Source organism: Marmota monax, unplaced genomic scaffold (assembly GCF_021218885.2).
Source record: "Marmota monax isolate L192 unplaced genomic scaffold, Marmota_monax_Labrador192_F-V1.1 WCK01_AAM20220418_F8-fsc00120, whole genome shotgun sequence".
Classification (NCBI taxonomy): Eukaryota; Metazoa; Chordata; class Mammalia; order Rodentia; family Sciuridae; genus Marmota; species Marmota monax.
This window is the reverse complement of record NW_026694424.1, coordinates 4,691,493-4,717,990: the sequence shown is the minus strand read 5'-3', so window position 1 is coordinate 4,717,990 and position 26,498 is coordinate 4,691,493. Positions and strand designations below refer to the sequence as shown.

Sequence of the window (26,498 nt, the reverse complement as noted above, 5' to 3'; positions counted from 1 at the left end):
TTCAAATGACAGAAATAGAGATTCAAAATAACCACACAGAGGAGTATCTCGGATGTTTACCAAACACATTGCGCAAAAACTTGCTTTTCTACTGTTCAAATACTTTTTATAAAGTGTGGGGGCCGTGTGAAGGTGGTGGTGTGGAGAATGTAGGCAGGAGCTGCCGGCTGAATGTGCAGTGTGCACATCAACACTGAGGCCCCCACGGCTTTCCTACAGTGCAACTGTAGTGCACTGCAGTGCACCTTTAGTTACAAAGAAAGGTGTGGGCCAGAACTTAGAATGTAAGAGACCCCTTTTTTCTGGACTGTGTACCCGTTTGATGGATGAGGACTTCATGCTAAGTTTAGCGAGTAGCTCACCTGCAGAACCAGGGGCCAGAAACCATGGCTGGTTGGTACAGACCAGCACATGATATTCTTTCTGGGTGCTGGTATATTCAGATTTACTGAATTAGATTTCTATTTATTTATTTATTTTTGCCATGTTGGGGATTAGTCCCAGGGCATTGACATCCCCCTTGAGACATGCATGTCTTAAGGGAACAACTGAATTGCAACAATATACTTTCTACTTTGCAACACATATTGTCATTCTCCACTGTAGTTTGAGTGGGGGAGCGGGAATTGAGTCAAGGGCCATTGACAAAGTTTTAGAAAGGAGTATTACAAAAAAGTTCTTCCCATGCCCCACCCCTTCAGAAGAAGAGATCCCCAAGCGGAATAATTAGCAGGGTGGGAGCAGCTGACTCTTCTCACTTCCTCCTCTAAAGATAAATTGAATAACTTTTCCCATCATTGGGATGTCACAACTGTTCCAATCCTGCCAGATCCAGAAAGGGCTGCAAGTGAAGCTACCCCTGGAGTCTGAAGACCTACCCCAGCTTCATCACTCCCTAGTGAGCCCCAGATGCCTTTCCTCCTGGGCGTCTGGTCCCCTGCACCTCCAAGGTTGTTTGAAGAAGGAAGTGCTGCAACTGCTGCATCCAGATTTCACTGAGCCTCATCTGATGGATCTTTTCTTATAGGAAGTGTCTCATTTCTGAGCAAAACTACCTGCTAATGCTGAAAACCCAAATCAAAACCAGAGGAGTAACTTTGGCACAAAACAGGCCCAATGCAGGAAGCAAGTAGGGTGACCGACTTTTACTCAGCAATATAAACGAGTGGCCTTGAGTGTCAAAGAAGACGCCTCAATGGATGAGGGTTTTCTGCCAATGTGCAAATCTCAGTGCTCCCTGAGCCTGTGGCCAGCAAGTCCAATCTTTTCATGACTTTCTTGGAGCAGCCTCATCTAGTTCTGTTTGCTCAGTTCTCTGAAGTCTTACAGGTGCAGTGTGTTCAGGAAATCCTTACCTAAGGCTATGCTCTGAGTGGCCCAAACTTATTTCTTAGCATTTAGATGAAAATCAGCTTTGTGCCCTTGTAGTTTGAGATTGGTCCTTCCACAGTCCTTGACATGTGACTCTCACAGGGACAGCACTCTTCTGAATCTGTCAGCTGAGTGATCTGTGCAAAAATTAACATGTTGGAACATTGCTTGGGTTAGCAGCCTTGAAGGGTTGCCTCTTGTGACTGTGGAGTGGAGAGAAGCGTCCCCTCTCCCCTTTCCTTATCTGGATGATGAAATTCTTGGTGCAAACGGGAGAACATGCCAGCTCAGGGTTCTGCCTTCAGAGTTCAGATGCTTCTTTGGCCATGTCGCAGCAGCCAAGGTAAAGAAAATGTATGAAGAAGCATTACAGAATCCCAGCTCCTGAGCTGTGGTAGGGGACTGCGCTGCTTCTCAGATTCTTGGGAACTCCAAAGTAACATGATGGCCCATTAATCTTTATCACTAAAGGTATCTCTGGAGTTAAAATTGCATGTCCTAATTGCACAATAATGAGTTGTGCTAGCTGATTTCCCCTTGATGAGAAAGGATTTGCTTTTTCATTTTGCTTTGTAACCCCAGAAGCATGAAATAGTCACACATGTTAAAAAATACTGCTGTTTAATTTTCTAGTCATGTACTTTTAAAAAGCCAATACAATTAGATTTTTTTTTCATCTTTTCAGATCTGCCCCTGAAACCACCCCCAAAGCAGCTACACATCTGAATGTTCAGCACTCATACATATAAATGGAGGAAAAGCCGCTCTGAGGAAGCATGTAAGGACTTGTCCCTGTGCGGGGCACATCTGAGGGGCACCAGGTGCCCCAAAGCGGGAATGCAGCCCTGTGAGGTTCACAGCCACCTTTATGCCCTTACAGCCTTTTTTCTCTGAGGAACAGTATGGGTACACAGCACTGAAAACAATAAACACAACAGGACTGCCTTCTCCTTTGCCTCTTTTGCCCTTCCAGCTCACACTCGCATTCCCATTGTTGTCCACACAACAATTTATTCCTGGGTTACCCATGACCCAGAATAGTTCTCTGGTCATTTACGGACCCTTACATTCATATGCAAACAAGGGTTTTTGTAAAACTGCTGCAAATAAGATACAATGGTCAGTGATACAATACCATTCAACTGCAGGTATGTGGAACACGCAATCACTGCATCGTATTAGAGACATTTTATTGAAAATGTGAAAATAGGAAATGTATTATAGCCTAAAATAAATTACATAACATATACAGCATATATTTATATCTTTAAAATATTTTGTTTAGGTTCTTTCAGTCTAGTTATTTTGACTAAAACAAGAATTTAGAGAACTGTGTCCATAATTTTTTTAAAGGAAAAAACCCGCTCTCCAAAACTTAGAAAAATATACTGCACTAAATGGATTTCCAATGCATTATTTCAGGGAATATCACATAGTGACTTTGATAATTGTTTATAAAATGTCTTGCTTTATGGTGTATGTGAGAGGGAAGTACCGTAGTACACTTGGAATTACCTGTACCGCAGAGTCATGACTAGGAACGGCAGAACCAGGTAATAAACCTACTTTAAAAGTTATGAGACAGCAACCTGGCATTAGAATGCTAGATTATGACTTAAAGCTTCAGTTCATTGTAAAAACTAAATGGAAAGTGAGAAGGCTCCATTTAACTCGCTCTAGTGCCATCTTCAGGAAAGGGGTGAAAAGCCTCAGGGAAAGTCATGCGGAGGGATGCTGATGCTGGGAGATGCGCTTTTGTGTCAGCTGTGAAAAGGTGGCTCGTGTGTACACATGGTGGGGTATGACAGCTCGCTCTGATCTAGGAAAACGAAAAGTGAGATGCCATTGACCACGTCAATTTGCTACTCTGATGGCATTGCAAACATTTCTACAGAATATTTCCATACATCGGCCCAGTGTGGTCACAAATCTGTTCCTCAGTGTGCATGGCGACTCTGGGCTGCAGCTTGTCGCTCACCTTCTGCATATGTTTGGTAGGCAGTTCATGACTCCATGGTGGAAGGGAGAAGAAACTGGCCACCAGGTAACATCTCTGTGTACAGCCATGTTACTGGGAAGCAAGTCAAAGGAGGCCAAACTTTAACCTGTTGATTCTTAAGAGAGACAAAATGGGACAGGAAAGAGTCTGTGGCCAGCTGGGCAGTGGTGGCCCGAGAGGCGATGGCACAGCCGCAGTCCTTTGGTTCAAAGTAAAGATTGTCCGAGGGAGGAGTAGAGACTTTTGACTACGAGGCAGCTATGTCTTTTGGGTTTTCATGAAGCAGGGGCACAAAGTCAATGGTTTTGTCTGTTTACAAAGCGGAAGGAAAGACCTTTCTTTAGGTCCCCACATGAGTGTGAGCATACCCAGTATGCTAGAGAATTGACATGAAACCTTTAAATCAAGGCCTCTTTCATTACCAAAAACAACCAAAAACAAACAAAAAACAAAAAAAAACACATGGGAGAGGAAAGAGATGATGCTGAAGTGCCATCCCAACTGTCCCTGCAGTGCCCGTGGTGTCCTGTGCCTTAGTCGTTCTCCTCTCTCATTTCTACGATGTCCGTCACCTCCTCTGTTGGAGGCATGTCAGTCATGGCAGAGTCTTCCCCCTCAGTGGCTGACTCGTTCTCCATCTTCTTTTTCTAAACCAAAGAAGACTCGTTAGTGTGGGGCTGTGGACAGGGCATCCAGCAATAGAACCATGAGCAGGGAGAGAGGGTGCCAGGACCTCTCGCTGGAGACTTGGGTCTCACCTGTGGTTGGGAGGTGAGCTCATCAGGCTGCATCTTGTTCAGCACACTCCTCTCACCTGCAGTGTGCCTGTCACTGTGCTAGGCACTTAGAGGGACCATTTCTCACCTCCATGCAGCCCTTTGGAGTGGAGGCTGTTCTTTGCGGTTATGTCACCATTGCTCCCCACTACCCTCATGGCCATGTGCAAACTATTAGCCTCCTCCCTAAAGCCTGGAGCTTTGAATCTCATGTTCTAGAACACTCTTCCCTGTTCTGTCATCACTTGGTCCTCTCTGGGATAGCTCTGAGTCTTGCTTATTACCTGAGACAGAAAAGAAATACCCCCCACAGGGCGTGGTGACCCTGCCTGCAAGGTAGACCAGCTGTGTGCCAGCAGGTAGAACTTGTGACACTGTGTGGGAGAGTGCGGAGGTGGGGTGGGGTGAGGTCTAGCACAGTCAGGAAAGGCTTTCTGGAGGAGGACTGAAGAGGGGAAAGGCTCTGTGGAGGCAAGAGAGGGAGAGTGGCCTAATCACCCCACATTTTCTAAATTAGCCACACCTTAGTGATCCAGTCTGGGCTTACAATGACTTAGGGGAGGAATCAGGTGCAAGAAGAGTCACTTTTTGTGTGTGTGTGTGTGTGTGTGTGTGTGTATGTGTGTGTGTGTATGTGTGTGGTGCTGGGGATTGAACCCAGGGCCTTGTGCATGGGAGGCAAGCATGCTTCCAACTGAGCTATATCCCCAGCCCAGAGTCACCTTTTTAGGATTTTTTAAGGTCAAAACTGTTATTTGGTTTCTACAATTTGTTGGTCTCCAGAGGTTAACAGCAGGATATAGGACTGTACACATCCATCCTGAGAGGTATGACTGCCTTTTGAAACATGGTGGGATATAAGGAAGAAACTATTATAGAAGAGAGGCTTCCCTGCCGTTACTAAAAGCTGACCAAGGTGAAGTGACACTGGCTGTGAGGGTACAGATCCTGGAAGGTCAGGATAAAGCTAAAGTGCCTATCATCGCTGTCCCTGCACATGTGTGGCACAGACTCAGAACACCTGGGAGGGGGCTTTGCAGTTCTGGAGCCAGTGTCTCTCACCTGTTTCCGATAGACGTAGCACGCTGCAATGGCGACCATGGTGGATTCTCCCACGAACCCTGCTAGGAGGGAGCCCACACCCAGGGTAGCTCCATGTACCCTGGAGATGAGAACACAAAGGTGGTTTGTCTGTTAAAGCCAAATTGAGCCACAACACAGAGTTTATGCCAAAACCCAACTGATGTTACTGAAACCCAGGAAAGGTGTAGAGTAGAGAGGGGCAAGTGAAACACATTCCTTTTTTAAATATTTTTTTATGGACACAATACCTTTATTATTTTTATGTGGTGCTGAGGATTGAGCCCAGTGCCTCACACGTGTTAGACAAGCACTCTACCACTGAGTTACAGTCCCAGCCCCATGAACCTCACTCTTGATTAACTGGGTTCAGAAAGGGTCACCCCTAACAATCACCCATGCTGGGAGGAGGGACCTAGAACCCCAGGGCTGAGCTGTCTTCCTTTGGGGACCAACAGGTCAGGATCCTCCCAGCCTCGGCTCAGCTCTGCAGCCCCTCCCAAGTCTCTCATTTGTGATCCTGCAGCTGGCACGGATCTCAAGAGCCTCCACCTGCTGCCAGGCAGGCAGAACTCCCTGCTAAAGGTCTGGCTCCAATATGCTCAGGGGGTTCACCTGAAAGTCCAGAGCATAAGGCTCTGGACAGAGTACTTAAGCAGCAGAAGGCCTTGACAGCAAATTCCCTAATACCATACCCTAAGTAGGGCAGGACCACGAGGCTGGTGATGAGGACGATGATCCGCAGCACGGAGCTAGGCGCCAGGACAAAGGTTTTCTTCAGTGTCATCAGCCACCCTGTGAGATGGGCCCTCACAGTGACTGTGGAGAGAGCAAAGGGTTTGTCAGCTGTGTCTTCCATCAGCCCTGCTTCTCTCTCGTCACCTCTGGCCCAGAGACTGCCTGGGACTCCGGCCTTGCTGCTGTGGCCTGGCCTTCCTGCTGTTTCTGAGTCAGGCTGGGCTCAGTCCCTGTTCCCATCCAGGCTTCCCACCTCAGGTGGCTGGATGTAGGCGGGTCCCTTGCTCCACAGTAATCATCCAGGAAAGGTGTAGCCTAGAGAGGCTACACCTGTGCACCACCTGTGATACAGTCCTCCCAGCCCTACCCTAGTCCTGACCATCCACTTCTAGAAGGCAACCACCCTCCCCCACAAAAAGCAACTTTTATGCTGGGTGAGCTCTGGTTGGCCCCAGAGCTGTCTCCCATCACCAGAGAGGTGAGGGGATGAGAGAGTGGGGAACTGTTGTTGCTCCCACTTGCCATTATGTCCCCAGAGCCAGCCCTGTCCACTCCAACAGTGGGCATTTCCCTGTCTCCTCCCCATCATGGTGCAGCCACAAGTTCCATCTGTTGCTATTTCACAATGACTATGCACAAATTCCCTGCACCTCTCTCCCCACCCAGATTGCAGGAGGCAGGGCTGCCAGCCTGAGTGTGGAGGAGGGTGCAGGAGGCCAGCAAATGAATGACTGAACAGCATTGCTATGTTGGGCATAGACGCTTCCCCTTGCCAGGGAGAACGGCCCTGAATGTCCAGATTCTATCTGGAACTGGAAGGGGCTCGAGTGAGTGTAGGGCCAGGGCCTGGAAGGGAGGGGACCCTCAGCCCCAGGCAGGCAGCTCCAGCAAAGGCTCTTGGAGGAGGACGTGCTTGCTGCTGTGTAACACTAGCTTCCAGGATTGGTCTGTCTGGAAAGCAGAGCCTGCTGCACCGTCCCCCAACCCTTCTCCCACCAAGCCCTCAAGGAGTGGGGGATTGAACCCAGGGCTAGGCAAGCCCTCTACCACTGAGCTACACCCCTGTCCCTGCTGTTGTCTTGGTCTCATACTGTGTCCTGCCTTCCCAAGTGGTGGAAGTGTTATATCAATGAGGCTCATTTCCTTTTCCAGGCACAGACCCACTTAAATTTGGCCAAGGGAGAGGGTAAGGGTCAGAGGCTAATCTGGTGGTGCAAACCCAAGATTGTCACGAGCAGAGATGGGGCCTGACAGCTATCTGGAAGGTCTTCTGACAGAAAAGAAGTGGAGTCAAGAAGAGATTAAAGGTGACTCGCACACCCAGCTGGAGCTTCCAGACTCCTTGGCCCCTCCTCAGGTCACAAGTGTGGGCAATGAACTTCAAGTGCAGCCTCCCCCGAGTGACATCACCTTCCAAACTTGACTTAGCCAGTGTCGACCCAACAAAGACCAGACACCAGCCCACTGTGGTGGTCTGTGTCATTTCCTTCATTCCAGCCACAACCCTAAAAGTGACACAAGGCTTGACCTCTGAGAAGACTTGGCACCTAAGAGTGGGAGCTACCTGTTGCCTAACTTGGGAACCACAAAAGACTGGTAGATGTTCTGGACTAACTCCATAGCTCAGATCTTAGTTTAACATAGCCTTGTAGAATCTGGGTTTCCTCATTTAGGTGGAATTTTTTGGTAGTTAATTTTTCTTTTATTTTTATTTCTGGGAATGAAACCAAGATCTTGTTCATGCTAAGCACATACTCTACCACTGAGCTACACCTCCAGCCCTGGAAATTTAGTTTTGACTAATATACACGTACTACAGGATTTAAAAGGTACGAAAGGAAACAGTAGGAGATCTTCCTCCTACATATGACTTGTCCTGCTTCCCACATGCAACCAGTTACTGACTGGGTAAATTACTTCTAGAAATACAATATAGATATGCAAGCACTCAGATAGAAATTAGAATATAGTTATATATGTGCTGTACATTTGTCATAGCAATGGTCACATACTAACCAACCATTCCATAATCTATTATTCTCATTTTATGTAGAACTACCTCATTTTGTATAATATACCTAATGTTACTAAATCAACTTGGTCATTTTCAAACTGGCTAGGTTTTCACTATGGGCATGTCCTGACCATATGCAATCTGGCCTCAACTTGCCCCTGGAATCTATTCTCTAAGAATACTTATCTTTATTTGTATAGCTCCAAATTTTAGCAGTAATCTCACTCTATTTTCCTGTTTAAAATTTTTTTACTTTTTACTCAGGCATGGTGGTGCACACCTTTAATCCCAGTGGCTTGGGAAACTGAGGCAGGAGGATCACGAGTTCAAGCCAGCCTCAGCAAAAGTGAGGTGCCAGGCAACTCAGTGAGACCCTGTCTCTAAGTTAAATACAAAATAGGGCTGGGGATGTGGCTCAGTGGTCAAGTGTCCCTGAGTTCAATCCCTGGTGTCCCCCAACCCCCCATTTTTTTTACTTTTTAAGTTATCATACTGTAAAATTGGTATTTGTGTGTGTGTGTGTATGTATGTAAAATTCTAAGAGTTGTAATTCATGAATTAACATAAGTAACCACCACCACAATCAAAACAGATGGCAGTTCTCTTGTTGGCCCAAAATTCCACATGCTACCCTTTTTGGTCTGCTTTCTTATTTTCTTTGCAACTTAAAAAAATATATTATGCCTATTGGATTCATTTCTTGAACTCTCTACCTCCTGGCTAATATCTTTGCATCTTTTTAATCCACTGTGAAATTTTACATTTCCAAAGAAAGATCTCACTGGGCGTGAGGGCCCATGGGAATGCTCTTTCATTCTCTGTTCCTTACCTGGCACTGGGAAGAAGGAGAAGATGCGCAGAGGAACGACGCAGAGTTCTGCGAAGGCAAAGTCCACGCCTATGATGTCTATCAAAATTTTCTCGGAGACATTGGGAGTCCAGAACATCACAAAACAGAGCTGAGGGGAAATAATGTTGAGCAGGGTTATGAGGAAAGGCATTTTTGGGTGAAATAACAGAATCTGGTGTGCCCTGATCCCTGAGGAGGTCTGGAAGACGGTGGAACTGCCCCATCAGGTGGCCACCACAACAGGCATGGCCCAGCCTTGCTCCCTGCCAGAGGAGGTGCTCATCCCCCTGCTTCCCCAAAGGGACCCTGCGGTGGAACAGATGTGGATGTGGCGCATCCACTAACCACCAGTGAAGACCAGTGTGCTCTTGTGGAGGCTTAGCCAGGGCACAGCTCAGTTCTGGGTGGGCATGTCCACTAATTTTTACAGCCTTAACAAAATAGGGGAAAGTCACCTGAAAGCATTTGGACATGGATAGAACCATGCTGAATGAGCACACATAAAAATAAAGGAAATGCTAATATTTAAAACAACTATCTGTCTATAAACTTTGCAATGTTTAGTTGAGAGAGTAAGGGAAGAGGCAATAGCCAAAAATCTGGAATTTTGGAAAGAAGATGGGCAAGTGGAAAACAGATTTAAACAGGTTCAAGAGAATGGAATCCTAAGCTGATGGGGAAAGGCAGAGTTCTCTCTCTACTTCCCCTCCCCACAGATGAGGAAGTAGAGGTAAAGGCGCTGGCCCATGAAAATCTAGTGGTAAGCAATTCAGGCACAGTTCCCCTTGCACGGCTGGTGACTGTGCCTCCCAAACTCGGCAGGACACAGGAGATTTATTGCTGGATAAGATAAAACACAAGGTTTCCCGGCATGATCGAAGGCAGAACAGGGACTAAGGGAAAGGGGACATGTTAAATATCCTTGCCTTCTTTTACTTGGCTCCCAGGACACAGGAAACCAGTTGAGTTTCCCAAACAAGAGACCCAGAGTAGTTTCCAAGGAATCTAATTAGACCAAGAAGGAAGACCTAAAGGTCCTGGAAATTCAAGTCTCCAAAAAAGTAGCCCCACTGGACCAGCCATCAGTGAGAGACCCATGTGGGTGATAAATCTCACACAGCATCCACAGCTTCTTAGAGCTTTATAAATGCTCCCGTACACAGCAGACAACCAAGGGCTCCCGAGGAGTCGAAACAAACGAAAGAAAAGACAGGGCTGTAGGGGTGGGGGTGAGGGTAAGGAGAGAACAACATAGAGGAAGAAAGAAAATCTTTCCATGTTGACATTCTCAGAAAGGTGGGGAACTGCATCCATGAAACAAAAAACAGAATGGAAATGTTAAACTCAAAGGACCAAAAAGAACCGGGGATTAAGAAAAGAAAGCAGAAATGAAGAGCCATTACCAACAGTAAGATGAAGTTAGGGAAGCTTACCACTTAGAGGTAAAGATGTGAGAAGTACAGGAGAGTAGATTACAATAACTTAAAGGTCCAATATTCCAGGAATTCCAGAAAGAGGAAAGAGTGAACCTCTCAGAGCTGAAAGACACGAGTCTCCAGACAGAAAGGGCCACCGTGTGATGGTAGTGCAGAAGATGGAAGACCCATTAGGGCACACCATTGAAAAATGGTGGAACCAGAGAAGATAGATTCACAGAGCTTCCACCTTTAGGTTTCTGAACAGCATGGAAAACAAGAAGACACAGAGCAAAAATTTGGAGGGAAAATGATTTTTTAGAACTCTAAATCAAGATTCAATCGAGGATCCCCCCCCCCCCTCCACCGTGCTGGGGAGTGAACCCAGGGTCTTCAGCAAGCACACCACCACTAGGCTACAGCCCCAGATGAAAGCTATTTAAAAGTAGGATATTTTTACTAATCAAGACCTCAAGGGGCTGGAGTTGTGGCTCAGTGGTAGAGGGCTCGCCTAGCGTGTGTGAAGCACTGAGTTTGATTCTCAGCACCACATAAAAATAAATTAATTTTAGTGAGACCCTCTAAAAATGAAACCCTGTATCAAGAATAAAAATGACTAGGGATGTGGCTCAGTGGTAAAGTGCCCTTGGGTTCAATCCCTAGTACCCCTTCCCCCCACCCCCCAAAAAAGGAAATAAAGGAAAAAGAGGAAGTTGCTACTGGAAGTATGCTCTGCCAAGTAGGGGAGTCACAGGGGAAGAAAAGGAAGAAACCCAGACTCAATTACAAGAAAAAAAGCAAGAGGAATCTCTGGGATGGAGGTGAGGGGTAATCCCAGGAAGTCTGCGACAGGTGTGCAAGTCAGTGGGTCTACACAGGAGCCAGAAGCAAGGCTCAGAGACACACTCAGAGGTTGAGGCATATAGGAAGTCTAACGTGTCTCTCTATGTGACAGTGGATTTACCCAAACAAGGAAAATGGAATAATATACTTAATGTTAAGTACATGAAGAACTAAGAAAAAAATGATCGTTCAGTTCAGGAAAAACTAAAGATGTTTAAGAAAGGAAGGGAATCGGGACTCAGCTGCCATGGTCTAGCTAAATAATTTCCCATCTTATCCCAAGTTGACATAGTCAGAATCCATCCAAAGACTTGAAGGAGTCACAGAGGAAATAGGACCAGAAGGAAAAGCCTCTGGAGGAGTTGGGCTGGGGCAGGGCTATTGGTAACAATCCTTAGCAGAATCTTTAAAACTTTGTGCTGATTTTAAAAACCTGAATTTTAAAAAAATGTAGTAATTTTGGAAGATATTGTTAAAAACATGCCAGTTCCATCAAATACTTATATTCTTTTCCTAAAATGCCAGTGATTCTTCTCTAAAACAGAATATATTATAAAGTAAATCAGAGTCATGTATGAAAATAGAATACTGAGATTTTAGAATATAATATCCTTTATGCTTTGGGTAAATTAAATTTCACGGAATAAGGCTGGGACTATTTATTATGTCATGTTTAAACATTTAAAAAAATACCTTGGAGGATCTATTATAAATGAATCACTATAAATGCAATAGAATTTTCTGTTTGTATTTTCAGCATCTGGGAAGTACATCCCACTGGTTTTCAAAATGGCAGATGTGCTTCCGTTAACCCTATTGCTTGTTGCCAGCAATCACCCCCATTTTGACATGATGGGAAAAATACTCCCTCAGATCTAGCAACTTTGCAGCTCAGGGACTTTATTACTTGAGAGTCTTGGACAAGTGGCCTGTCATCTTTTCCCACTGCAGAGCTGCTGACCTAAAATAATGAGACATCACTTATGGCCACTATGTCATATTTAAACATTTAAAAAAAAATACCTTATTTTTTGTTGTTGTATGTATTCTATATAGAATCCACCTGTGCCAGGCATACCCCCCGAATTGTGTGTATAAACAAAAAAAATATACATGAAATTGTTGCCATGCATGGGCTATTTCATATAACAATTCCAAAGCATGGTGTGGGGATACAATTTATTCTCTATACCCCATCCTCCAAAACAGAAGGATCAAACCCTACTTCTAGCTTTACATTAGGCCCCATTTTTTCCCATAGCAGTAAAGCGCTAAACAATTGAGATAAAGGAGCATCGTCCCCAAGCGTGGAATCAATCAGTGCCTTAGGACCTATGAAGACAGCCCTTCTCTGTTCCTCTGGTGGTTAGAGTGACAGACTGAGGCCATATTCTGCTCAAAACTTAAGCTTCCAGGAGACTCATTAGCATGCTTTATCTTGTAGCCACCGATAATCTGAATGTGAGATAATGCCTCAAACACATGTTGCAATCTCCCTGGGCTTTGCAAGATCACTGTAAAGTGGCTTTTAAATTACAACAAACTAAGCGGAGAGGAGGGTACAACTGTTTGTCAGAGAAGGATGGTGCGCGTGCTTCTGTAGCAAACAAGCCAGGTAATGCCTCCCTCTGGCTTCCCCTCATGGGTAATGTTCACCTGGAGGCTTTCTGCTGTCAGGTAGGAAGTGATCAGCTATCCTTTGGAGAGGGTTTTTTTTTTTTTTTTTTTTTAATTTTTTATTGTTGGTTGTTCAAAACATTACAAATTTCTTGATATATCATATTTCACACTTTGATTCAAGTGGGTTATGAACTCCCATTTTTACCCCATATACAGATTGCAGAATCACATCAGTTACACATCCATTGATTTACATATTGCCATACTAGTGTCTGTTGTGTTCTGCTGCCTTTCCTATCCTCTACTATCCCCCCTCCCCTCCCCTCCCCTCCCCTCCCCTCTTCTCTCTCTACCCCCTCTACTGTCATTCATTTCTCCCCCTTGTATTATTTTTCCCTTTCCCCTCACTTCCTCTTGTATGTACTTTTGTATAACCCTGAGGGTCTCCTTCCATTTCCATGCAATTTCCCTTCTCTCTCCCTTTCCCTCCCACCTCTCATCCCTGTTTAATGTTAATCTTCTTCTCATGTTCTTCGTCCCTACTCTGTTCTTAGTTACTCTGGAGGAGAGGGTTTAATAAGAGGACACAATGGTGGTGTGCATGCCCACATCATTTGACACACTTACATCAACGTCAGCAAACCTGGGTAGTGAATACAGACTGACACTTTGATACAACCCCAATGTTAAGGGTTGATGGACCTTTATAGGAGCTTTCTGGGATGGCAACTCAGTGTTCCATGTCTAGAGTTCCACCATGAGACTCTGACTACTACCTCACTGTATCCTATCTAGTATCCACCTGTGCCAGGCATACCCAAAAAGCCTCGTATCAAGGTCACATGCCAGAGTTTTCAACCACGCACACACGAAGGGCCCAGATTGGATCTTCCAGGAACATTGACATGAAATCCATCAGTCTGGTCTGGGGCTTGAACAATCATTAGTTAAAGGGAAGTTAAAGGGAAGGAATGCCACATTTATCAAAGCTCTGTCTGTCTCTGCCCCTGCAGTCTCTGAAGTCTTTGCCATGCCTCTACTATGAAAATCCCGCCTTCCAGCAAGTTCAACAAGTGAATATTTCCTGCAATGACCTGAAAGGAATACACACCATACCTGCTTTTCAGTTGTGTGTATTCCTTTTTGCTAAAAGCTAAAAGCTGACCTATCTGCAGGTCAGCTTTCCCTGAGCAACACACTGAGTCCTGCATAAAAACCAGGCCTAATTTAAGCGGTCTGTTTCAGAAAACAAGTAGCTTTATAAAAGTTAACCTGTCAAAAAATATTTCAGAAAAAGTGTCATTCTAACTGAGTTCAGCCACCGTAGAGCTGCCTCAGAACATGTCCTCCCAGTTGACCAGGACATGCTGTGTTCTTCAAATATTTGCAGAATCCAGTGACACCAACTTTTCCAAACAAGAACACAAACCTAATGATCTATTGACAACGAACATGGTTCGTTTCTCTGAGCAGCTTCAGGGCTGGGTTTTCTGCTGAGGAGACTGCTGTCAATATTATCTCATTAAGAGGCAGCCTACAGAACAGAACAGCACCCACCATGCCCAGGTCTTGGTTTTTCTATTTATTTTCCAATCAAAGGAAACCAAACTCCTTGGAGAAATGACTTATTCTAGGACTCAGGCCGGGAATGTGCAAGAGAATCAGCTGAGTGTCTATAGTGCCACGAAGCAAGAAAGTGCTCAAAAGACAAATGGGACACATCAAGGGGACAAAGGAGCCAGCCAAAAGGAGTTCCAAACTGCCAAAGTGGGAACAATTTGAGCAACAAAATAAATAACGTAGTACTAAATTATAACCCAAAGAATACAATAAATATCTACGAGTCCGTGTTGCCATATACAGATGGGGGAGATGGGACAAATCTCCAAAGAATTCTAAATAATCCATTAGATATTCCTTTGTGAGGTGGCTGGGGCACTCTTTTTCACCCTCCTTCCAAAGAGCACAGAGGCAAAGAGAAGAAAAAAGTAACTCAATAGTGCAGAAGCCTGGGTCAGATGATCAAGGTCAAGATGAACTTGACTTATGTTGAGAGCAACTGGGGCTGAGACTGGGAGGAGCTGGTTGTCTTTATCAGCATTTGAACCCAGAGAACATAGAACCCAGCCACAGCGGGCAGCCCCTTGCTCCACATCCTCAGGGTACTCCATTCTGCTGGAAATGCAGCTGGTGCTCTGGTTTTGACTTGATTTCCAAAGGCTGATGGCCATACTTTTAAGGAACTCACCAGGCTTTCCCCATTGCCCTGAATAATCAGGACTTAGGAGTAAATGAGATTCTTATCCTCTGCAGTGAGAAAAAGTAAACCATGTGCAGCTGTTTTGAATTAAAATAGTTGGTCTTGGACATCATTTTTATTTGGAGCCTTAACTTAGGAAGGTTCAATAGACGTTTAATCAGGTTTAAATCTCCACTGGGCAAGCTGGTGGTTAACCCTCCACAAGACAGGGCATGAGGAGGTGCTGCTGATCCTGGCTCTGCAGTCTGATTGTTAGGTTCAATTATGACCGCGGGGTCCTCTGCAGTTTGCCTCCCGGAGTTCCTCAGCATTCTGGGCCTCAGTGCCCTTACCTCTGAAATCGTGCCTCCTCACAGGGCTACCCTCCAGAGAGGAGACAGTCTGCCAACTGTTTGGACTTTCTTTCTGGACTCCATGAAGTAAACCAATGTCCTCCTTCCTTCATAAAGAAAGTCTTGCCATGCACACAGCACACGGCGTTCCTCCTGGAGCAGGCACACTGTGCACAATCCCTCAATGTCCACCATTATTACTGTAAAAGGTTTACTTGGATTGCAATTAAATGTTGACAGTGGAGTCATATGTAGGTGGTGAGAATAGCAATGACTTCATTTTCCTCTTCGTACTTCCCCATTATTTGTACAAGGGTGTACACGTGTGTGCATACACATATATACTTGTTAACCATGTATATATTTTAGCAGAAAAAAGTTTTAACTAAAATAGACCCCTGCAGATGTCTTTAGGGATCAAGCAGATCATCATATGTGCTTTGGCAGGGATATGAGAAGTCCCGATTCAAAGGGAAGGGAAGCTTCAGAAGGTGGCACACTGATTCACTATCTGTAGGACTTATTAGATAAGCTCAGGCAGGCAGAATTTTAGCAGAACAAGTAAAGGGCAGTAAACTAATATATATATGGGAGAATCCAATAAGGTAGAAGATATGTTTTCTATGTTAGGAAGCTTGGAAAAGCATATGAAAAAGTATCTGTGATTCAGAATTCTGCTTCTGGCTTGTGATAATTATAATTATTACCCATCTACATTTAATACTTCCATAAGGGAGTAGGATACAACCATCACCTTTAAACCACGTTCATGGTTAAAAAAAAAGCATTTAAGAGGTGGCACAAAGTACTGGTTGGAAGAAATTAATAAACAGCAGGGGGCGCCATGCACCAAGCCATATAGTACACCCACACAATGTTGGATTCTGTCATATTCTTACTCAGCCTGAAGAGTATTTAGAAAGTTCCACACGCCAGCTTCTGTTAGCTTTCCCTTGACTGTTAACAGTCAACTTGGATTTTGCCTGGGGGGCGGGGCAGGTGGAGTATCATCAGTTTTGCAAGATAAAGATGAAGAGTCCCCCCCACACACACACACACCCTTTTCTTTCTTTTTCTTTTTCTTTTTTTTGGTGGTACTGGGGATTGAGCCCAAGGATGCTTTACTGCTGAGCTACACAGTGCCCCCACCTTTAAAAAATTTTTTTGAGACAGAGGCTCACTAAGTTGCTGAGGCTAGCCTTGAACCTGCAGTCCTCCTGCTCAGTCTCTGGAGTAGGCATGTGCCATGGTGCCCTGCAAGGTGGAAGGAGTTCTGTGGCTGGATGGTGGTTACTGCACCCTGACTTGATAAGTCAGTACAGCATGATTATTCATCTGTTAATTTTTTAAAACACGCATGTGGATTTGCACTGACATTTTGTTCACAGGGTTTAGGTAGAGTCTTTAGACACTAGTCTTAATTATTTTAATCTGTCCTGAGACCTGAGGACCAATCCCTCTCCCCCACCCACCAATGAATAAATCAACCCCTCAGATCTACAGGGTATGCTGGCTTAAAAAGCGAATGTTGGAGCTGGGTGCCATGATGCACACCTGTAATCCCAGTGAGGCAGGAGGACCATGAGTTCAAAGCCAGCCTCAGTAACAGTGAGGCACTAACCAACTTGGTGAGACCCTGTCTCTAAATAAAATACAAAAAGTAGGGCTGGAAATGTGGCTCAGTAGTCGAGTGTCCTGAGTTCAATCCCTGGTACCTCCCCCCCCCAAAAAAAAATAAATAAATAAAAATAAAGTGAATGTTGGACTATGTAAACTTCTAGAAAGAAGTATGAAGAAATTTTAACCAGTGACTTCTAACAGGCCAGGAGCTTTCCATGTTATCTCATTTGGTCCCCCATACAATCCCAGGAGAGTTAAATCATTATTTGCTTCTCTATGATGAGGTCACAAGGCAACCTGCCCCAGGTCACTTTTGGGGCCAAGAGTTTAACCCAGGCCTGGGGGACTCCCACATCTTAGTGGCTCCCTATCTCCTGGAGGTCCTAAGGTGCTGCAGTGTTCCTGCCATTGGGACCCAGTGCACTGGTGTGAGCAAGCTGTGACCTCTGCTCATTTACCTCTGCTCTTTTTTCATCCCCCATGCACAAGAGAGCCATTTTCTTCAGCTGGATAATGGGAACAATGAGGCAGCAGTCTCCACCTCCTGGCATGGGGGTGGGGCATCCAGCAGAAACAAAGCCTGGAACAGGCCCCCTTTGTTCTAGACCAATGGCCAGCATGGTGCATGGCTGGAACAGGCCCCAGCATGGCCCAGGGTAGCTGAATGAAGCTATGCTGGAGGGTAAGTTTAGGGACAGGAAGGTGAGGCTAGGTCATTCTCAGGAACTCAACTTTTAACTTGGAAAACAGGGCCACCAGGACAAGGTTCTTAGCCTTCGAGCACACGGAGGACTCAAAACCAACTGCTTTGTTTGAGTACTGGGATGCAACCAGGAGTGACCCAAGGACGTGACCCTACCTGTGAAACATGGAGAGTGGGCAAAGATGGGAGCTGAGGAGGCCAGGCTGAGCTGCAAGGGGAACTTCAGCCCAACGTTATGGAGAAGCCTTCTAACTGTGGAAACTGAGGCTCGAGAGGCTGGGCCAGACCCTAGGCTACTGAATTCCAGGCAGGGAGTTTCAGTCCCAGTGCCTCTGCCTTTATCTGCCAACAGCTCCTTAGACACCCTGCTCAGACCCCAGAGGAGCCGAGGATTAGAGTGGTCTGGCTCTGCTGAGGATTAGGGCACTATAAATACTGGCATTGTCCTGACTTTGCTGCCTTGCAAAGGTGGTGGCAGGGTGGGGTGGGGCAGAGCTGGAGTTCTTTTTGGCATCTTCAGAATGATGCTGCTTCCTGAGGCTCTGCCCGGCAGGAGGAGCACAAACACTGTTTGAGTGTGCTGTGCCTCCCTGAAAGGAGTTATCTGTCCCAAGGAGGACGCCACCCAGCAGACTTTTTTCTGACTGCTACCTTTCCTGAAGCTTCTGCCCCTTCCTGGCTGGGTTTCTCTGAGACCTGAAGTCCTGAAGCTTTAGGAGTAAGATGTTCTAAACACCAAACACTCTTCAGTTCTGTGGGGACGGCACTCCTGGATGGCACCTCTGGGCCACCTGGCCTGGGGCAGGCGGTGAAGCCAGACAGAGACAGCCAGCTGAGGTAGAATTCCAGGCCTGGATTTCCATGGAAAGAAGGAAACGGGGATTTCTGCAGATCTGGAGGCCACCCACTCCTTATTCCAGCAGCTCAGCCTCATCCTTTCCAGATCTGGCGAAGCTAGGACAAGACAGGGAATGGCCTCACTGGACTAACCCTGACAGGCAAGAAGAAGCCTGCTGCCTTGAGAGAGGCTGACCATAACCTCTTTGAATTCACAGAACTGGGGTTTGGGGGGACACTAAAGAAAGCATTTCAAAATTGGTGCATAAAAGACAAGTGTGATCTGATAGTGCCAGAGAACCTACAAGGAGACTAAAAAGCTCTCAAAAGATAAATTCTCTCCATACAATCAGCACAGGCCAGTGAGGAGGGAGACGCGCATCTGAAGGACCACAGGTACCAGAGTGGAAGGAGATACAGATGCAGCCAGCGAACATGCACCCCCGGGTCATCTGCTCACCACAGGCTCTCTCTACCCAGCTCCTGGCAGCCAGACCAAGTGTAGGAACTGTGGCCTTCAAGGTTTCTGGTCTCCTGCACCAGGCCAGCTGCTAATGGGCCAGTGTACTGGAAGGCAAGACCTGGTGCTGGGAGCACAGGTGAGGGGCACCTGTCTGCACCTGCCAGCCAAAAAGCATTTGAGACAGAGGCAAAAACAATGACAGCAAAGCACAGAGTGAGGGGCCACCTCTGCCTGAGAAGCGAGTGTGGGAGGTGGCTCCAATGGAGGTTGGGAGACCATGTCGCCCTACAGCAGCAGCGGCCAGAGGTGGACCATCTGGGAGAGTGCTGTGGGGGCGGGCATTGAAGGGCTTCATTTCCTGAGTACCTCGGTTATTTCTGAGTTGGCTCTTATAAAAGGACAAGTTCAGGCCCTTTGTTTGCCTCTTTTTCTCTCTCGCTGTGCCCTTCTGCCATGGGATGACATGGGCAAGATGCTGGCCCTCCACCTTGGACTTCTCAGATTCTGGAACCAGGAGCAATAAATCTCTGTTCTTTGTAAATTACCCAGTCTGAGATACTCTGTTAGGTGGCACAAAGCAGACTCAGACGGGCCACCTTAAAACCAGGAAGGGTAAGCAAACACTAAGAGGATCTGAAAAGAGATGAGAGGGACGCTGGGCTTTTTGCATGACTTTAAAAGCACAGAGGCTCAGATCACAAACACCCATGTGGTCAAAGTACTCACGGATGTGACCAGGAAGCACAGACTTGGGGAGATGCCAGGAGGGCCCAGCCTGGCAAATATCTAAAAGATAGGCTCCAGATGGGACCAGTCCTGGACTGTCACAAGAGTACAATCAATTTGATCTTACCAGGTGTCATGATTATCCTGGCAACAGTGCCATGTGTCTCATTAAAGAAAAAAGAAATAACAATGTGGCCATGTGGCTAATTAAAGAAAAAAGAAATAACAATGTAGCCATGTGTCTCATTAAAGAAAAAAGAAATAACAATGTAGCCTTATAATTCTAGTCCATGAGACCTGATCAGGTCAGACCTGATTTGTACCAGGGAGATACAATATAAAAAAGAAAAGGAAAGGACAGGAACTGTCTTCCATAGACCTAGCGAGGAGATGCAGTGATCCCCAGGCCTCTTGCCTTAGTAACCCTCTCCCTCAGGGCCACCTTGCAAGTGGTGCACACCTTCTCCACACCCCTTCTAAACAACGCAAGGGGGAGCGCAGGGCTGCAGGGCCCTGTGGCTCTGGGGCCATCTCCATAAGCATTGTGCTCTGTAGCCCTGGACTGAAGCTCGGGCTAAATGCTGTGGCCTGCCCCCCCCCCCCCGCCCCCACTCCCTTGCGACATGGGGTATTGAACTCAGGGGCACTTGACCACTGAGCCACAACCCCAGTCCTACTTTGTATTTGGTGTTTTATTTAGAAACACTGAGTTGCTTAATGCCTTGCCATTGCTGAGATTACAGGAGTGTGCCACCATGCCCACCTGGTCTGTCCCTTCTCTTCAATCAACAGAGAGGCAGTCGAGGGTCAGGAGAGCCCCCCAGCTGCACAGTGGGATGAGCAGCCTGGCATCTGAGCCAGTTCCAAGGCCAGGGACGTGTGAGAGGAGAAGAGAGAAGTTGGCTCCAGTGAGTACACCTGACCCTCTGGAAATTTCTTTTTGGTAGGGTCAATTCATTTTTCAAGAGCATCAGTTAGGAGTCCTCTCTGGGGAGTATTAGTGGCACTTGATAAATGGTGAGCAGGTTTTTGAAGCACTATTATTTGCCACATATGCCGTTTCTCAGCAGCACACTGTGGTCCTTTTGGGTTTGCAATGGGCTTGGGAGGAACAAAAAGACCCCTGAGTACCATCATGGTGCCGTGAAAACACTGACCAAGGTGGGCTATCTGACCCAGAGCTGCCAGTGCAGTGGCGTGCCTTGAAGAGGAAATGAACGCTGGGAGCCAGGGCTTGCTTGGGCTGAAAGTGACTGAGCTTCCCAGGCGGCCGGGCTAAGTGCAGCCTGCACACCCTGGACACACCCAGGCCCTGGCCAAGCCCTCTGCCCCCTGCACCACCAGAGTGGTTTCTCATCATTGTCTTCTGCCCAGAGTCATATGACTTCTTACTTCAGTAAACAGACACAGGGCCATTTCAGATCCTAATCGGGTGGTCCTCCCTGAGCTCATTTCACAGCCGCTTGGTGGAGCTAGACCTAAATCACTCCAGAGTTTCAGGCTGCTAGGAAGCCATCCCAGGTGGAGCCCAAAGTGACCCTGAGCCCCAAGCCAGCGCAGCTCTCCAGGGCCATCCACCACATCCTGTGTTCTCCTCCACATTTCCCGGGATTGTCAGCCTGAGCCAGGGGGATCTGAGGTCTGCTGGCCACACTGTCACTCCTGCCATGTGCCCCAGAGCTAAGCTAATGAAAACAGATTGTTGAACAGCTACGGTGAGTCCTAGGCCTTCTTCCACCACTGTGTGGAGCGATGGCTCAGGAGAGCCGACCTCGCACTACCCGAATCTGCTCTGGCACCAGAGAAACAGGGAGGGTGGAGCCGCTGAAGTGGTGAGACTTGGGTAGGGCAGTGCCAGGCCTCATGCAGGGAGGCCCCAGCCAAACTTAACCTCCCAGGGTGCTGAAGGGGCTGAGAGCAGTGTGACTCTCATACTTGGTGTCCAATCAGATTCCACTCAGGTTATGGTCTGGACATGGTGTGGCTGTGCCTCCAACCATTCATGCGTTGAAAGCTTCACTCCTTTGTGAGTCCTGAGAGGGTGGGGACTTAATCTGATCATAGGCCTTTGGGAGGTGATTGATTAGATAAGGTCATCAGGATGGAGCCTGACAATCAACCCTGGTGCTTCATAAGCAGGGGGAGAGACCCTCTGGTCACACAGATGCATGGACTCCTACTTCTCCCCGTGTGACCCCTGTACCACCTTGAGGCTTGTCAGTAAGAAGATCATCAGCATCATTGGTCTGGGGCTGTAGCTGAGTGGCAAAGCACTTGCTTAGCATGCCTGAGGCACTGGGTTCGATCCTCAGCATCACATAACAATTAACAAAAATAAATAAATAAAATAAATAAAGGCATTCTTTCCATCTATAACTATAAAAAGATTAAAAAGAAGAAGAAGAAGAAGAAGATCATCAGATGTGGGCCCCTGACCTCAGGCCTCCTGAACCATGAGCCAAACTATATCTATTTTCATTAAAACTTCCCAGATTTGTGGCATTCTGTCATTGACAGCAGAACATGCAAAGATACCATTTGTAAGATTTAAATGAGAAACAGTGAAAGGGATCAAGATTGAGACAATTTGGAAGGATAAATACAATTGAGTAAAATACTAGTAACTTACTTTGTTTTCTAAAAATGGGAAAAATAGCTTAGCTTTTCAGTTACTAGTGGTATAAGTTAGTCCCGGGCTCTGCAAGGGTCCAGTTGAAATATGCTGGATTATCCAATCAATAAGAAGAATAAAAACAAGCCAAGTAACCTAAATCTGATATTGGTACTTACTTATGTCAGAAGCTATGATGCCTATAACCCTCAACCCCAAAAAGCCATCAGCAAAGATACAACTAAACTCATGAATGCAGGCATAGCACCACTCTGCACAGTATTTCTTAGCAAATCCTCGACTCATGAGAATCTGGAAATAAAATAACAGATGTCTTATATAAACTAAAGGGATGGAGAATTTAGAAACCAAAGTCAGTTGAACAGTTAGTCTGGTTGATCAGTCCATTTGGTCTCAGTGATGACAAGATTCCTTTATCTTGGAAACATCAGCGTATTAGTTCATCAGGGCTGCTGTAACAAATACAAATGGGTGGCTCAGAACAATAGGAAGTTAGTGTCTTATAGTTCTGGAGTGGGAAATCACTGTGGACGGGCCCTAGGGAAGAGTCCAGGCCTCCCCAGCATCTGGAGTTCTGCTGTGGTCACTAAACTCCAGCCTTTTCATGACATGCTCCCTGCACCTGTGCCCAAACCTATGCCCTTGAGAGAATGTGAGATAGCAGTTAGACACGAGCAGTGGGTGATAACTTAAGAAAACACGCAGTACAGAGCAAATCGGTTAGTGCACAGCCCTGCCTCAGTGGTGCCTCAAGGTCTGACCAGATAGCTGGACCCCCGCCCGCCTCTCAGCTCTAGAAACTATTCCTCTTGCAACAAGAGGATGATAGATAAATTTGGGGAAGGACAAAGATGTTTGCTCACAAGGGCCTAACTGCTAAGATGTCTTAAATCTAAGACCCCACATGAACACAGACCAGAGATCCCCAGAGAGGAAAGCAAGATGATTAAGATAGAGCTCATCCACCATAAATAAAAACCTGTTCCAGCCAGGACCTGTCAGCCGGGCCAAGATGGTCAAGAGTTGCCCTTGGGTTGTTAGCTAACCTAGAGCCCAGAGGTGACAGTCGGGAGGGAGGGACCTTCTAACCATCTCTCTCCTACCTCAGTAAAAGCTGAGACACAAAGAAGTGAGCTGTGGCTCTCCTCTCTGGGTGGACCCACCCTCTCCCTGGGGGGTGCTCCCCTCTTCCTCTTCTCTTCTAATAAACTTTGCTATACTTTTACTAAGTCTTGCTTGAAATCCTTTCATGCAAGAACACAAGCCAACAACACAGTGCAACCTTTGGTCAGATCATATCTCTGGTATCATCTTAGCTCCTTATCAGGAATGTCAGTCATGCTGGGTCAGGAGCCCCCTCATCTTTCAGAACTTCATCTCTCCATCCCCTCCCCAGTATTGAGGATTGAACCTAGGAGTGCTCTACCCTGAGCTACATCCCCAGTCCTTTCATTCTTGATTTTTGAGACAGGGTCTTGCTCAGTTGTTGAGGCTGGCCTCGAACTTGCAATCCCCCTGCCTCAGCCTCTTGAGTAGCTGGGATTAGAAGCATGAAACACTGCTCCAGTCTCAGAACCTCATCAAAACCCTAGTTTCCAAACTAAGATCACATTTGAGTTAGTGGGGATTAGCACCTCAATGCATGAATATTTGCTTCTGGAGTTATTATATGATATAACCCATAATAATCACATAATGCAAGGTGACCCATAATAATCAGAATAGAAGGTTCTAGGTTGGTTCATGGTCTCCCTTTTATCCCTTACTGGCTGCAAAAAGCAAGAGTCAGAAAGATCGAGAATGAAGGGGCTGGGGATGTGGCTCAAGCGGTAGCGCGCTCGCCTGGCATGCGTGCGGCCCGGGTTCGATCCTCAGCACCACATACAAACAAAGATGTTGTGTCCACCGAGAACTAAAAAATAAAAATAAAAAAAAAAAAAGATCGAGAATGAAAATCTATTTTAACTTTCTTTCAAGAATCAGATCCTTCAACGACCTAAGAATAAGAACAGAAAATGCAACTTCTAGAAGAAAACTTGTAGGGTCAATACTGCCACATACAGTAGGACTCCGATAGCTTAGGAAAGAACTCCAAGAATCAATAAATAGAATGGCATCAAATTTTCTCACAGTAAAGGAAACAGTGTGAGGAGAGAACTACAGGATGGGAAAAATTGCCAGCTACTCTCCCACAGAGAAGAAATATCCAGAATATATAAAGAACTCAAAAAACTCAACACAAAAAAACCCCAAATGACTCATTCAATAAATGGGCAACTGAACGAAATAGATACTTCTCGAAAGAAGTAGTACAAAGGGCCAACAAATATATGAAAAAAAAAAAAGTTCAACTTATTTAACAATCAGGAAAGTGAAAATCCAAATATAATGAGAGTCCATCTCACTCCAGTCAGAATGGCACATCTGAAAAAGATGTGGGAAAAAGGAACACTTTTACACTGTTGGTGAGAATGTCAATTAGCATAGCCATTGGGGAAATCAGTAAGGAGGTTCCTCAGAAAGCTAACAATGGAACGATCCTATGACCCAGCTATACCACGGCGTGCTATTTATCCTAAAGAATTAAAGACGGCAAGCCCAGAGTGGTGGGGGCACGGCTGTAATCCCTGCAGCTCAGGAGGCTGAGGCAGGAGGATTGTGTGTTCAAAGGCAGCCTCAGCGACACTGAGGCGCTAAGCAACTCAGTGAGACCCTGTCTCTAGATAAAATACAAAATACGGCTGGGGACATGGCCCAGTGGTCGAGTGCCCCTGAGTTCAATCTCGAGTACCCCCCAAAAAAACCCTCAAACCCCCCCAAAACGAATCAGATCCTTAGATCCTGACTGCCACTGACCTCAGATGCCCTTGCAGCCAGCTGTGAGAGGCACTGTGGTTTGCTGGCCTCTGGCAGCCTTCCCTCTGACAGCAACACCTCACCCCCGCCACCCCATCACCACTGCCACCTCTACTGCTGGAGTGGAGGGAGGCCAGTTCCTAGGTGGCCAACAAGAAGCCATCTGGGATTCTGGCCAGTCCCACAACATGGGCGTAATCTGAATGCGCGTGCGCAGAGCCTGCTGGGAGTTGCATTCCACACATGCACTTGTTTTGTTCAGTCTTGGGGATTGAACCCAGGGCCTCACACACTCTGGGCAGACACTCTACCACAGAGCCCTTTTGACTTTTTATTTTTAGATAGGGCCTCAAAATAAGTTGCTGAGGCTGGCCTCAAACTTGAGATTCTCCTGCCTCGGCCTCCCACTAGTAGCCAGGATTACAAGCATGTACCACCATGCCTGGCCCTCACCCACCTTCTTGAAACAGGTCAGTTTGCCAAAAATCAACCTGTGGAATAACTGACTTTTTTTTTTTTTTTTTTAAAAACCATTTAACAATTTGTCAAATTTATTGATTTCTTTAAAAATACACCTTTCTTAAATTCGTATAAGTTTACAGCAACTTGTACTGAAAGGATAGGCAGAGCTGCAGAGGACTGTGGGAGCCCTGGGGCCTCGGGCTCTGCGTTCTCCCTGCCTCTCTTTGCCCCCCTCTGCCATCCTGCCCATCTTTCTGCAGCAGGCTCTCTTCTCTTTCTGTGAACACTGTCTCTCCCTCTTTTCCTGATCTTCAGCCCACTCGGTCTCTCTCCCTCTCCTGATCTTGGCTTTCCCCCTCCTCTGACTTTCTCTGGGGTTGGCATGCAGGGGGTGCTGGGTATGGCTGTGTAGGCTGTCCACTGCACAAAAGTGGCCTGCCGGCTCTGCCTGCCAGGATCCATCTGGACGGATGCCCATGTCCATTGTGTACAAAGGGACTGGGGAGGCCTCGGCGGCAGCAGCAGCCTGTGCTTTGCATGGATTCTTCTCCACACCCTGAAACAGAGGGGCCCCCGCTCTTGGCTCCAGCTCCCCAAAGCTAAACCAGCAGGGAGCTTGAGAAGAGAAACACCAAATGCTCTTAAAATGCCGTCTGTGAAATCACAATGAAAACTGGTCAGCTATAAGCCACCAAAACTGTTCAAGCTGATCCACCTAGCATGAGGATTATGAACTTCAGAAAGAGTTTAAAAAACAAACAAAAAAAGACATGTTTTGGGTAAACTGGCAAATTTGGTCATTTTAGCAGCCTGATCTGTTGACTTTCACCAAACTGGCCCGAGATCCAGGAACTGGGTGGTCTGTTACCCTATTAGGGTACTTCTCCCCACCAGCAGTATT

At 46.4% G+C, this 26,498-nt stretch overlaps 1 protein-coding gene across 2 annotated transcripts in view; it reads right to left on the bottom strand.

Annotated features, from left to right (window-relative positions):
- Positions 1 to 1,975: 1,975 nt before the first annotated feature.
- Ankh (ANKH inorganic pyrophosphate transport regulator) overlaps positions 1,976 to 26,498 on the bottom strand; it is a 135,069-nt gene continuing 110,546 nt past the window's right edge. For both annotated transcript variants that reach the window (XM_046468283.2, XM_046468284.2), the window contains exons 9-12: positions 8,808 to 8,937; positions 5,922 to 6,045; positions 5,209 to 5,308; positions 1,976 to 4,017 (exon numbers count right to left, since the gene is read on the bottom strand). In XM_046468283.2, the coding sequence (XP_046324239.1) occupies positions 3,904 to 4,017; positions 5,209 to 5,308; positions 5,922 to 6,045; positions 8,808 to 8,937 (468 nt within the window). In that variant the 3' untranslated portion in view covers positions 1,976 to 3,903. The remainder of the gene's footprint in view (positions 4,018 to 5,208; positions 5,309 to 5,921; positions 6,046 to 8,807; positions 8,938 to 26,498) is intronic.